Genomic DNA, 14,471 nt, shown 5'->3' with positions numbered 1-14,471 from the left:
CTTTTCATTCCCGACGACATCGTTACAAGCCTTTCTCATTCCCGACGACATCGATGCAAGCCTTTCTCGTATATTACAGTGTGATCGTGTTACACAGACTTCATAGTATAGAATGGTCGTGACAAAGAATTAGACATGAATTAGAGGTCCAAGTGTGCAATTAATAAGAGTAATGCATTAAAATTACAGGTTGTCAGGGGAAAGAGTTAGCTCAACTTGGACATCAGGGTCTCCCTTGCTTGTTTGAGACAGAAAATCATTCATATGATATTGGTCAATAAATTCTTAAAGATGCCATCTTTAACAAGAGATGAGATGAAGTTTTACCTGCTCAGTATGCGGAACTCAACACCATTACATCACAGTTCGCCACTATTTTATGCATATAATGTACATCAAAACGGTGACCTATTGCATCTGTATACCTCCTGCTACTATTATTACTCAGTTTTACATCACAAACATGTAAATGTACATACTAGACTTCAAACTTTCTCATGTAAAGCTAAAGACTTGAAGTTGATTCTTTAATCTCTTCCAGTGTGATGGTCTGCAAGACGAAAAAAAATTAACAAAACAAGGTAATAAAGGTTTTCCGAGTTTCGTATCATAGAAACAAAAAAGACTAATAGTGTCGAACATTCAGAGATATAATACAGAAACTAAGAGCAGGCAAATAATTCCAAATGAGACTTGCTTCGCGATCTAGTTTCTAGTTTTTTAACATACCTTTCTTTTGAACAGCAACATAAATATCACAGTGACCATTGCTAGATAAAAGGACAAGTTTATATTATCCTGGCATGATCAGTTCTAGGTTTTATTACTATATCAAGGTATAATAAAACTAATAGCTTAACTTGTTATTGTCCTAGGAAATACCATTACCATGTGATGCAATTTTTATGAAAGCTAATACCCATCTGTGACAACTAGTTCTATTATTTTGACTAGCAGATTTGCAAATGCGTGTCAAACAAATTTAAGCTATTTTTCTTAATTATACATATTAGAAATATAATATATAAAGTCAGAAGTTAGATTTTAAAATAGAAAAAAAATCTTTTATCCTATATCTCTCTTCAAACTTTCAAATTATCAACAGTAAGACAAATTTTCTTATAATTTATATTAGTCCTTTTTTTTGGTGTGTGTGACAAAGAGTGACAGACTTTCCTTCGCTATTATGCTTTTGAATCTGCAATTTCCCTGCTATGTCATACCACAAACTTATTTTTAAAGAGAAGCTCTGAAGTGTAATAAGTTGATAATATATGTAAATAGTTTATATTCTTCCTATGGTTTTCAGAAAAAAAATGAAAAATGATGTCTAAAGAAGATTTTTTTCCCCTAAAGAAAGAAAAATAATATTTTTCTAATAAAAATATTAGAGAGATTTTCTTACGAATGTACTTTTATAGTTTTCTATTTGTATATGTAAAAGATAGAAATTATTCTAATATTTTCAGAAAATTTATTATTTAGTACACAGATTCATTCTTTTATGGCATTGTAAATTATTTATTTAATTTAATATATAAAGAGTTACTTGTGCTCTAAAAAAACATGTAATTTCAATTTAGTTTTCATTCACGTATTGCAAATTATATTCACAAGGGGCTTAAATTTAAAAGCCATGTTTGACATACGTAGAGGGAAAATCCAAGATGAAGAAGTGTGCGCAAACCAAATTTGCTTAAGGGTTTAAATGTAAGAAACATGTTTATTAACATTCGCAGTTTTCCAGAAATGAAGGTGACTGGTCCCCGTGTAAACCTAACTACTTCTCATTTCAATTGAGTTTACACTGGTCATTCAAACTTTTTGGTACCCCTCATTAGTTTTTAATATAATAGTATAGATACTTGGTCAGTATGAGTAAAACATGCAAGAAATATTGGACATCAACTACTGTAGCAAGTTTCACTGAAACAACATAAAAGACTTTTCTCTGAATATTGACACTGAATGAGTTCGGAAGTCAATTAAAACAGGACATAATGATGATTTTGGTTGTAACAAAGAATCTATCACAATTTACTTGGTGCATTTATATGAAAAAAGGTAGCCCTTCTGCTTGTTTCTTTAGCGTATTTATATGACAAAAAAAGCTATCTTTGTCATTTCCCTACCTCTGCAGGTGTTGTCCCTGTGTGAGTAAAGGTTACTGTCTAATCATTTATATGTTTCCTTGCAATAGGTCACCGGTTACTAGATTGAACCAGATAAATGTCTGAGGTTATTTTGTTCAACCCTACTCCAATTTCATAGTAAATTACTGATTACATATACAGTTATGTAAATATTACATCGACATCTATGAAATATAGTTGTATCCCTGTAGCAGGTACTAGGAAGGTTTCCATGTCAGATGCTCTAGAACATCCTGACAGTTGACAAATAAAAGTAGTACATACAAACCTTTGTCATTTTTAAAGACTTTTATCGATGAATCAAGTGTTTGCGAACATTTTTCCAATAATAGATGCCCTGTAAGATATCTTTAATCCATCTATTTTTTGCATTCGAAGATTGCTGGCCACCAAGAAAAGAGACAATCATCCATGTCATAACCCATTATGTGAACTTAGATCATCACTTTAGTATCTACCCAGTACCTAAGGAGCTGACTTAACACATTACATGGATAAACACTATCTTTTGTGGAAGGGAACTGCAATCTTCCTTTATAGCCTTTCTATACATATAAACATGATCACCGATTAGTACTTCCAACTCATTCAAAAATCACAACTATAACCATGGCTCCACCATTTTCTGGCCAATGCCATTGTAAGATTGACCTTAATTTAGAGAAAGGATTTCAAAGTTATTCTGTTAAGCCTCAGTTAGCGAGGTGAGGAGAAGAATACTATCAACAAATAAGTATGGAACTAAACTCATATGTAACCCCAAACAAGTCATTTCTCACTGTTCTTCTATTCAAGAATAGATCAAAGCAATAAACTTGAGAAATCTTCAATCTGTGATGTGGCCCACATTATGGTCCAGGCTTATGAGTAAATAGGAGACTCAAGTACTGATATAACTCGATATAAGATCATAAGAAAAGATAATCAGTTAGCTATTATGTAGCCTTACAAGAAAAAAGTAACAAAATATCACCAAGGAAAGGCTAAAAACATTGCTCAAATTGGTTTCATGTAAAACAAGTTCTATTGTTTTCAGATCAAGCACTATACAAAGAAAACTGTAGCTGAGGGGATAATGTCAAGCTTCTTCTGTAGTTTTCATATCATTAACGGGTCAACTAAAACTATAAGAGAGAAAACAAGAATGTACATTAGGTAAGAAATACATGCCTGGTCTGCACCAGCGAAATCATTATCCGGAGTAAGAAAAAGCATGCAATGGCACTCCTTCCTGCCAAGAGAAGTTGTAGGGAGCAATGAACAAGAAAAGGACAAAACAATATAATTCCAATTTAATAATCAAATCCAAATTTCTATATGCACCTTAATATCCTTTGATGAAAACAAAGGTGAAACCTTCATAACCAACATAAGAAAGATACTCCTTGAGTGTGCCAAAATAAAGCATAACTATCCAATAGGAACAGACCAAAATGCCAACAACAGGGATCGGAAATCATGGCAAACTATTAAAAAGTGGGATTTGTAATCATGGGAAACCACTAAAAGATTTATAATGCACTCAATACGACATGGAACAACTTTGAACTACTACTCAACATAATTAAAGTGTGAATAACATGTAATCAAAGAAAAGATGGAGTTGTAACCTTGGCTCAACCTTACACCTAACCATATATATTTTTAAACATGTGAAACCTATCTATTATGTCTTAAAGTGTATTACTCATCTTCACTGAGGTTACTGAAGGCTAATAAGTTCATGAGATAAGATGATAAACATCAAAAAGCACTTGATTGATATGTGAAAAAATCCGCTAATTCACTTGCTAAAGAGGTAATTAGTATATATCTTATCCAAATGCATATTAGAGGGCCGAATCATAGTGCAATGTCCAATGATGTCTTTCATCCAAGAGCATAAACATGCCCATGTACATGTTATTATGACATAATACAATATAAGTGAGTTTAACTAACAGGTATTTTGGGAATACCATTAGAAGCCCTTATTTTGCTCGGTTGACATAGTCAAAGCAGCATCAATGCATTGAATACAACAGTGCATACAGGTAAGGTTTCCCATTCATTTTAACTTTGTAAGAGAATACTGATGAACTGCTCTTAAAGACAAAAGCTTAAAATAGTGCCCCTTCACACTCAACTGAAAAAAAAGAGAGAGACAAAACTTGGCTCAAATGGCAAAGATAAAATATAAGCTCAATGCTCCTATAGTTTAAAGAGACCACATATCAAAATGTGAAAACCAAAAGTTAGCAGATCAGAAAGGACCCAATTTTCCTCATTCTTCACACTACAAACTCCTTTCCTTAAGTGCAATATTTCAACAAATAAGAATGGACCTACAGTTGATTTCTAAGTTTGTCATCCACCCACTTATGATGAACTAAAAATCCATAAGGTAAAAGAAAGTTTTAGATTAAAAAGAAAATTTCAATGAAACTCTACCTTTCTCGCATAGGTACACAAGGGCAATTCCAAAACCCCTGCCCTGCCTCAGCCGCTTTGTCATCATAATGCCTGTTATATGACGCACGACATATACTGATTATGTTTCAGAATGAAAAGTAAGATGGAACTTGTGAAAAAATATTTACCTACAAGGACATAATGGTGCTCCTAGTGAGTCTTTATGATCAGCAAGCCCCTGTTTCAATGCGAGGCAACAACTCAAAGGTCAACTCGACGCTTTTATCAAAATAAAATTAAGGAACATGGAAATATGACTAAAAAAATATCAATTTAAAACATCCATCAATGAAAACAAAAGAAAGCAGTCTGCATTGTACACACACACACATCCACACGGGGAGGGAGGGAGGAAGGATCCTCATTGTACTGCTATTTCTTAGTCGTGACTACCACCACCGTTCATACTAACACAAGTAGGCACTTTTCCATGCATCATGATCTTTAGCAAAGTTCATATTTCATTGTAACCACACACATAGGCACTTCTGCAAGCTTCATTACTTTTTATTAAACAAAATGATCACTTCGTGATCTTGCCACTATTAGATTGTTCAAAGTTCTCTTTCAGCAATCTAACTACGTGCAATACCCCAAATCCTATTTTGTCTCGGTTACGAAGCTAAAAATTCCATCCTTCAGTAAAAATTGTATGATTCAGCAATAAGTTGTAAGAACATAAATAAATTAAACCAGAAGGCCCAACAAGCTCAATGTCCCACCCAGAAAGTTTATAATGTTATAGTTCATTAGAGATAGAACTCTTCAAGTTAAACATGGATGCTCAACTTGCAATTATCAGCTGTACAGCAACTTGCTCATAAACATTATACTGTTTGTAAAGTAATGTTTCAGTAAAAAATACTCTTAATGCCACTCCTACACAACATAGCATGTATCTTAAATGTCCAAAATCCAAGTTATATAGTAAAAGTCTATCATAACCAAAACAAAGAGAGTTTTCCAGCACCGTGCAAATTCGTGGCTAAGAAAAATAAAAGATTAGTAGTCCTCTCATATAAGGGTATTGAGAGTTATAAGGTATTGAGATTTCATTGAATAACACCATATATGTCAAAGTTTATATACCTTGATGACAACAGAGGTGACTCCTTTATCTACACAAAAGTATGTTCCTGAACGACGAGCATACTGCTCCGAGAACTTCCTCATTATTTCAACAGACTTTTCACTTGGCTCAGCTGCAAATACCGCAAGCATCAAAATGGCAAGTTCACTTTTACCACCAAAATAACTAGTACAACCACGTTCATGACTAACATAAAAAAGGTTTATCACTCTACGATCAAGATAAATTTAAGGTCGTACCTTCATTTTTCCTATCACATTAATGAAAATATGTCTATCCTATTATGGTTTACAAAGATCTTGCACAATTTGCTCTACGGCATGTGAAACTAAATTGACCTGACACCACCATAGATTCTACTACCACCAAATTGCAGTCTAAAATAAAAGGCATATGACATATTAGTACAGATATTGCGCTAACAAGCACATGCTTAGCACACTTAGAGTGGTGATGAATTTACAAGGGAAAAAGAGCAAAGAGAGGAACATTTGAGGTATGTTTAGGCAAGTAAAAGTTGTCGATGTGTGTGTTTGTGTGTGCGCGCGCGTGCGCCTTGCTTCGTGGTAATAGATGGAGTTGGGGCACAACCATTGCTTCAAGAAAAATAAAAACGGTTACAAATTGGGAAATAAGTAGAAGAATGTGATCCAAGAGCAATAACAGTCTCTAACAAAGAGAAGTTTCAGCCAGAAGGGAAATTCAATCAAGCCAACATTCCTTCAATTCCGAATCAGGATAACCAAGAAAGAACCAGCTCCATAACTATCACAAAACATGTGAGCTGCACAAAGAGCCTATTTATATTTAGCTTCCTTTTGTAGCGGTTTAAAGATCCCTCTAATGATTTATATAGAGCATCTGAAGTATTTATTTCAAAGGAATTCATGCGAGATGATATAGCAATGAAGTCCCCGCACCAATCGACCACCAAAAGCATGTAATTGATGTTGGGCTAACCTTTCTTCTGTAGTAAAAATTCTATTTGATTCATTCCAGTGTAATTTGATTATTTGCTGTGAAAATAGATAATGCACGCTAACTCTAACACAACCCCTTCCAATCAAAATACACGCTGATGAAATAATCAGTTATGGATGCCTCTTCGTCTTTCCTCCAATTGGATTTCTATCCCCATAGAAAACCTACTAGAGCTCTATCCCTTTTAGGCAACTGAGGCTTGAATTAAAAACATTGTGACCTCAATCAATCAAATAAATAATACGAAAACGAGTAAGATTTTGTTGAAGCCCTAACCTTTGGCGCGAACCACACGACGAGATCGCCGGATCGACGGAGGTGGCGGCAAGCGGGGGCCGACGCCGACGAAGGCACCGACGCCAGCAGAAGCTTGAGCTTGAATACTCATCGCTTTCGATCGGTGGATTTGTTCAGCTTATTAGGGTTTTTATTTTACCGTAATTCCCCAATTTTATTATCGTCTCTCTCTCTCTCTCTGCTGTGCCGAGCTTCAAGTACTTATTTCTTATTATTATTTAGTAAGGTGCGAACCACTCATTTGAAGGCGGGGAGGATAATAAATGGATGCAGGATAATGGGGTAAATTTCGTCAAAAATACGAAAATATCCTCAGCTTCATCTTTTTCAGGCTTATAATTGCACTTAATAGGGCTGTGCAATTGACTGCTCGGTTCATTTTTTACCCAAATTTGGCCAAACCGAACCGAACTGCCTATCATTCAAAACTGAAGCGAATCGATTCAAGCCGGTTCGGGTCGGTTCGGATCGGTTTGTTCGGTTTTCACTTAGATACAAATGTTATGTCCAAATTTAATTTCATCTCTAATCTGTTATGAAGAAAGAAGTCTCTTACCCTTCAATTTATTAAAATCCATAAACTACTAAATGCTACTGAATATTAGATGTAGAAATCAAAATCTTATTCCTATCAAAGATAGCGTAAATTTTTTTTAGAGAAAACTTACATAAAGAATTAAAGTGATTTCAATCTGATAGACAAAGTAAATAAAAAATATTTAATAACTTGGATGTTGGGTATAGTTTCTATAAAATTATAAGTCTAATCCAAAAATAAATCTGATCCAAAAATGTATTAATCGAGGAGAAAAATCAGGAAAATGTTAGAATCAACATTATGGTTAAAGTTTCTTACCTCCAAAGTGGATTGGTCCAAAGTAGAAGAAGCGAATATGTAATAAAGAGTGATAGAGAACTAGAGATAATGAAAAGCCCTAGAATTGGAGAGGACATTATTATAGGGGTATTTTATCACTATCAAGTCGCGTGAGAGAAAAATATATCAAGCTGCAGAGAAATAATTCTATATGAACTATAATGGGCCGTGTTTAAGCAGATGTAAATGGTAATTAGAATGGGTAATGCAATTTGGTCAGTTCGGTAGGTTCGGGTTGAAAAAACTTTAACTTGACCCGAACCAAACTCTAATAAAAACCGAACCGAGGTGTTAAATTTTGATCGGTTCGGTCGGTTTGTTCGGTTTGAACCGAACTATGCTCACCCTTAGCACTTAAAGAGTTTTTTTTAAAAAAGATATTTTTTGCTAAATAATTAGCAAAACCAACATCTTTTTTGCCAACAGACCAAAAAGATGTCGGTTTTGCTAAATTGCCTCTTCGAAACATACAAGACTACTAGTCACGTATGTTTAGTGGCTAATAATTGGCCACTAAACTGAAGTCATGCGTGACCAGCAAACCTATGGGACTACTAGTCCCGTGGGTTTGTTTAGTGTTGCACAAAACGTACGGGACTAGTAGTCCCGTACGTTTAAGCAAAAAAGATTTTTTTGTGCTTGCCCAGCAAATCCACGGGACTACTAGTCCCATCGATTTGCTGGGCAGACTCAAAACCTGCAAAAAACATGCACAAGCCTCTTTTGCTGATTAAACATTGTTTTTTACCAAAATTTGCGTAAAAATAAAGCATCCACTTTGTATATATTGATATACAATATAATATTTATAAAAGTTATAAACTTTAAGAAATAAACATTATATAAGAACACATTTAAACAATTCACAACATCACAACACAATAGATACGTCGTATACATATCAAGATGACAAAATACTCTAAACAAATCCAAATGTATCCACAACATCACAACACAATAGATACGTTATGTACATATCATTACGACAAAATACTCTAAACAAATCCAAATGTATCAAGTCTATCCATACGACAATATATAGTCTAAGTAGAAAAGCTAACAACCTAAAAGTCTGCCCCTCCCCTGTTGTCTCCCTCTTCGTACCTGCTCAGATCGTCGGCAGCCTCCTTCGACTTGAGCTTGTATGTGCTCGCTCTCCGGTTGTGTGCGGGGCTGTGATGGACCAGCTTGCTGTGATGGACCAGCTTGCTGTGACGGACCAGCTTTATTATCGTGCGTGAAAGATCTATCACGTCTTCGTCGGTGTGCGTATACCCTCTCCTCACGCACCATTTGCTCGCGACCTTCATGCCGATCCTCATGAGTTTGATGAAGAGCTCTACAAACTCTCGCCACTATCCGATGCAATACCGATACATGTACTGAATCTCTTGTGGTGGTAGCTATGCCCTCATTTGCAATCACCTCTATCTCTTCCATAGCATCTATCTACAATTACATAAAAAGATATAATTATATATATAAGCAACCAAAAGCTAACAAGAGATTGAAATTTTTTGTCTAATTTGCGCAATTTCCAACCATATTAATCGTCATTCCAATGTGGCGATTCTTGGACACCTGCTCCTTGAGACGAAAGCGTCGTCTTCTTGATGACAGAATCATCGATGATGACATGTGCGTCAATTCTCCATATGGGCACGGGGATAGTATTGTGGAGATTAACTTTTCATAGCAACAATGACTCATGATGTGCTTGCGGGTGAGTAAGTCACAGAGATCAATGTCGGGGCTACCCCCAGCCAACTCTAGCAACTCAGCTTTACACAAGCAAGACCCTCTAAATAGTAGAGGTTGACGAGCTTGGATAGCTGGACGAACTTCGTCATTTACATATTTGGGACGACGTTGGTTGGTCGTACTACCTTGACACGTTCGTCTTCGGAGTCGACTCTTGACTTGAGGTTTGTCCTCCTGACGAGCCTGACCTTGATTGGCTAGAATAGCAGGGCGAGCTGATTGATTCGGATGAGCCTCATGTTACAGATGAGGTTCGTCTTTTGAACCCACTTGTGTGTAGGAATGAGGTTCATTGTCTTGACGTTCCTCAGCCAATCGACCCTCGACAGATTTATTAGTCTTAGGCTGATCAACTCTTGGTCGATAGTGGAATCCGTCCAATGAGACCAAAGCTCGAGCCTGGCGACGAGCTTGGTTCTGTCGTTGACGTTGTCTTGCACGTCTTGAAAGCGGACCAACAATATACCCTGCCTCAATTGAAATTGGGCGAGGTTCATCAACAATAGCCAAAGTTTGGCTTGTTTGAGAAGCAAGAGCCGAAGTTCGGCTAAGTTGTTTGACAACCCATCTTTCAGCCCGAAGGCTAGTTTTCGGAGCCTCAATCTTGAGAGGCAAAGATTTCTCATTGAGGTTTACTCGAGTCGAATAATCAAAAGCCCCTTGAGCTAAAGTCTTATAAGAGACTTTTCGGCACCTTCGTGCTCTGGTGGGACTGGAGGTTCCAGAGGAGAAGAACTCCTCGTACTTGGATTGGTCCAACTCAATGACCATATCTCGGCATTCGTCCGCCCGGCAATCTTGACTTGAGCTGCACACCACCAGACCAGTTCGGTCTGAAAGAACGGCTTCTCCCACTGTGGTCGCCATCGTCTGTAGGGTCAAAAAATTTAAAGATTGATTGATTCTCTTGTTTTAAGAAAACTGGGTTCGATCACTTGGTACGAAATCCTTACAATCACTCATGATCTCTCGATTACAGAGGAAGAGAAGATTAATTCAGCTTCTCTTTTGTTTAAGGTGGGTTCTTAGTGGCGAAATGATGCTTCCCTTGATGCTTGAGTCGAGATTGCTTCCCGTTGACGATCAGAACAAGATCACAAGAGCTTCTGACGTGGGTTAGAACACGATAATACGAACGTCGATTTCTCTTCTCGCAATAGCCAAAGATCTCAAAGTCCGACTATCGAAAGCCAAAGTTCAGTCCCCTCTTAATAGTTGCTCGAGGCTATTTATAGGAGTTTGAGCATGTAACCGACGTGCTATAATCGTGGAGTCATGGGCATAACTGATGCGCTAAAATTATGGAGTCGTGGCGTAACTGACTCCTTGTATCTAGCCCACGTGGCTGACTGGGTCTTCATGGCCGTTACAGCCTGATTTAATGTGGGTGACGAACTTCACTGCATTGGCAAACCTCGTCCTTGATGTCGAGCCTCACTGCATGGTGAGCCTCGTCTTTGATGTCGAGCCTCACTATGTGGTGAGCCTCGTGAGCTTCTTTAATAACGAGCTTCATCTTCACTGACGAGCTTTAAATCTGATGACAAGCTTTGTTTTCATTGACGAACTTCACCTCTGATGATGAACTCCGAACCTCGTATCTAATAACGAGCTTCAAACATCGTTTCCAATGATGAGCTTTGTCTTTGATGTCAAGTCTCATTTCCAATGATGAGATTCGAACATTGTTTTCAATGACGAGCTTTACATTTTGTTTCCAACGACAAGCTTTGTTGTTTGAGACGAGGTTCATCATTGTAATAACCCTCGTCATGCTCGTTATGAGCTTCAACGTTCTAAGGCCAAATGATTAGCCAATGATCTATGAAGATCCATGAGAGTGGATGAGAGATATGCTTTTTTCACTAGCCTCTCCATCCCCTCCTTTCTTTTCATGTTAATCATGCATATTTATAGGCTTAGGGCCATTATAGAGTGAGTTAATGGTCTTTAACTCCCCTTATAATGAGGGAGTTAGTGGTCATTAACTTTCATTTAAATAAGGTCATTAACTCTCCTTAAATGGGTGAGTTAGTCGTCATTAACTCTCCCTAAATGAGTGAGTTATTGGTCATTAACTCTCCTGCCTCTGAAAATTATGACAGACAAGGTTCTGCTATGTACGAGGTTTATCAATAATGGCAACGGCGAACTTCGTCTTCAATGACGAACTTCGTTTCTGGACGAACCTCATCTTCAATGACGAACTTCATTTCTGGGCGAACTTCATCTTCAATGACGAAGTTCGTCTTTTGAGAGTGAAGTGCTGTTTGACGAGGTTCGTCTGCGGATGGACTTCGTCTTCAATTACGTTCATCATCATGATGGGCTTCGTTGGCTGAGATAAGGTTCATTATGATGACGAGCCTCGTCATGCTTGTAGCGAGGTTCAACCTTGCTTTATCCTTTGTATTTTTTTGGTGTCTACAATTATTTGTGCCCACCTACCAGAAAATCTAGTCTCTGAAAGAAAGAATAGACTTGGGGAATGAGCCTGCATCAACCTGCGGAAAGTAGTCAATGTTTCAGGGTTCCCCAGTCCTTGAATTTTCTAACAAAAGCAACTCATGGCTCCTGGTATCGCTGGCCACCAGGGTGCGTCTCAATAAGAGTAGAATCTGGACTGAAAATCACTAATCGTACCCTCTTCTCATGTACATCCGGAGGATCCTTAAGAGAATCTTTCTTGCGTTTGCCTCCTTTCTCTTTCTGTTTGGAGCCCTGCTACCTAGACCCTCTAGAAAGCCTCTTCTAGGTCGATATAGCCTGCTTTTCGGAGGTGGATGTGGAAACTATAACGTCATGCAAATCAGAGTTAACACCGGTATCCATGGGCAAGGGTACAGGAGGGGTTTCACACCTCACCATGACTGGAATGATCTGTAGTGACACCGGTATCCATGGGCAAGGGTACAGGAGGGGTTTCACACCTCACCATGACTGGAATGATCTGTAGTGGAGCACTACCACGTGAATCATGGTACAGGAGGGGTTTCACACCTCACCATGACTGGAATGATCTGTAGTGGAGCACTACCACGTGAATCATTATCCTGAGTATCATCTGAGACCACCCAAGATGATGGTTGCTTCTTCCACTCACGTTCTACTTCAGAAGGCCAAGTCTCAAAGGCCTTAAAAGATGGAGGGGGCTCTCTGATCTAAGAACCATATCTGTTTTTGGATGTGATAAAAAAACCATTGACTTGTACACTTCGTTTATCACACTCAGCAGCTTTGTGGCCAATAATACCACATGAAAAGCAAAAGTCGGGAAGTCTTTCATAGGTGAGGAAGAGCTTCTCAATCTCCCCGGTCTCTTCAAAGCAAACATGTATGCCTCTTTTTAGAGGCTTAGTAATATCCACGAGGACTAAACTCTTAGTCGTATCTTGTTATCCCGCAAATCAATCCCTTTAAGTTCTCCTATAAGCGAGCCATAGTCTCTGGCGCACCTCTAGTTCATCGCAACCAGTGGTACATTCTTAACCTTTACCCAAAATAAAGTTGAAGAGAAATCCAGAGAAGTTGGGGCACCGATCCTACGAGGAACAATCAAATTGAGCAAGTTTCTTTCAAAGCACCACGGCCCACCATCAAACACTTTTCTTCCTATCTGCATCGGAATTGAATCCGAAAAGGAAAGTATTCCTTCCACTGTAATGTTCCACCTGGAAGGGGGCATCTACAATCCATACCTTCTTAAGGACACGCTCAAGACTATCTCTATTAGCAATTTTCCTACCAAAAACCTTCCCCAAGAGACAATAGTTAAGGGAAGACGAATCTATCCGGTCCTTAGTTGATAGAAAAACAGGGTCATCTTCGTCATCTAAGCTGCATTTGGCATAAAGCTCGGCCAACCCATCATCATCAATTCTCTCCATGTTCCAAATTGATTTGGAGCCGAGAGGCTGATTGAAACGGTGATGTCGTTAATACGAGACCGATAAACGGTCTTAAAATAACAATGCTGTTAATTTGAGTCTGAGAGACGACTTAAATGACGATTTCGTTAATTGGAGTCCGAAAGGTGACCCTGAAACGGCAATGCCGTTAATCGAAAATAAAACGGCGATGCCATTAATTAAATATGAAACGATGATGTCGTTAAATAAATATGAAATGACGATGCCGTTAATTAATTATGAAATGGTGATGCCGTTCGTGTGAGCTGAGAGACAGCTACCTCGGAGGCCGAGATGTGGGAAACCCTGAGGATTGCTGTGAGGGTTGGGGACGAGACCCAGATCTCGCCAAATAATTCGTCGCAAAACTATCGGAGTGAGACAGGAAAGGTCGTGCCTTACAAAGATTGTAGAAACCGGCCAGAGAAAAAAAATAAAAAGAGATAGTTGTGCTGATGGAGATCCGTCATGAGGGAGGGAGAGAGAAGCGTTACGCGTTTCCAGAGAGGAAAAGGAACGGACTGAGATCTAGGGTTTTCAAAAACCTAGAGAGGGAGCGGCTACAAGAGAGAGAGCCGATTGAAAACTAGGGTTTTCGGCTATGAGAGAGAGCCGACTCGCATTAGAGCATGCCAAATATTTTTGGGGAAGTGTAGGAGATGCATTTAATAAAGAATTATGGAAAGTCATTTAAGGATTAATTATAACTAATGATATAATTGTAAATTATCAAAATTTAAAAGGGCAAAATAGGAAATCAAAAGTTTTGACATGAGTATTCTCTTTTATAAGTAGTAATAATGTAGTATAGATATAGATTTGTTTGTTTTATTTTTTATTTTTAATTAATTTTTTTTGGAGGAACCTTGGGTTAATACCAACCACGTAAACCCCGGAGTCCTCTGCATGCAAGTATCATAAACACCGATCCGCTCTTGCCCTTTTGAGCCAAG

General features: G+C 38.0%; 1 protein-coding gene across 1 annotated transcript; it reads right to left on the bottom strand.

Moving 5' to 3' along the window:
• On the bottom strand, positions 249–7,215 carry LOC109835774 (ferredoxin-thioredoxin reductase catalytic chain, chloroplastic). The gene is made up of 6 exons (XM_020403791.1): positions 6,952–7,215; positions 5,694–5,806; positions 4,733–4,782; positions 4,584–4,655; positions 3,324–3,384; positions 249–550 (listed from the first exon to the last, which is right to left on the bottom strand). The coding sequence occupies exons 1-6, from the start codon at positions 7,061–7,063 to the stop codon at positions 506–508; spliced, it is 453 nt and encodes a 150-aa protein (XP_020259380.1). The 5' UTR covers positions 7,064–7,215; the 3' UTR covers positions 249–505.

This window comes from Asparagus officinalis, chromosome 3 (genome assembly GCF_001876935.1).
Source record: "Asparagus officinalis chromosome 3, Aspof.V1, whole genome shotgun sequence".
In the NCBI taxonomy this organism is placed as follows: domain Eukaryota; kingdom Viridiplantae; phylum Streptophyta; class Magnoliopsida; order Asparagales; family Asparagaceae; genus Asparagus; species Asparagus officinalis.
This window is presented reverse-complemented; position numbering and strand designations above follow the sequence as displayed.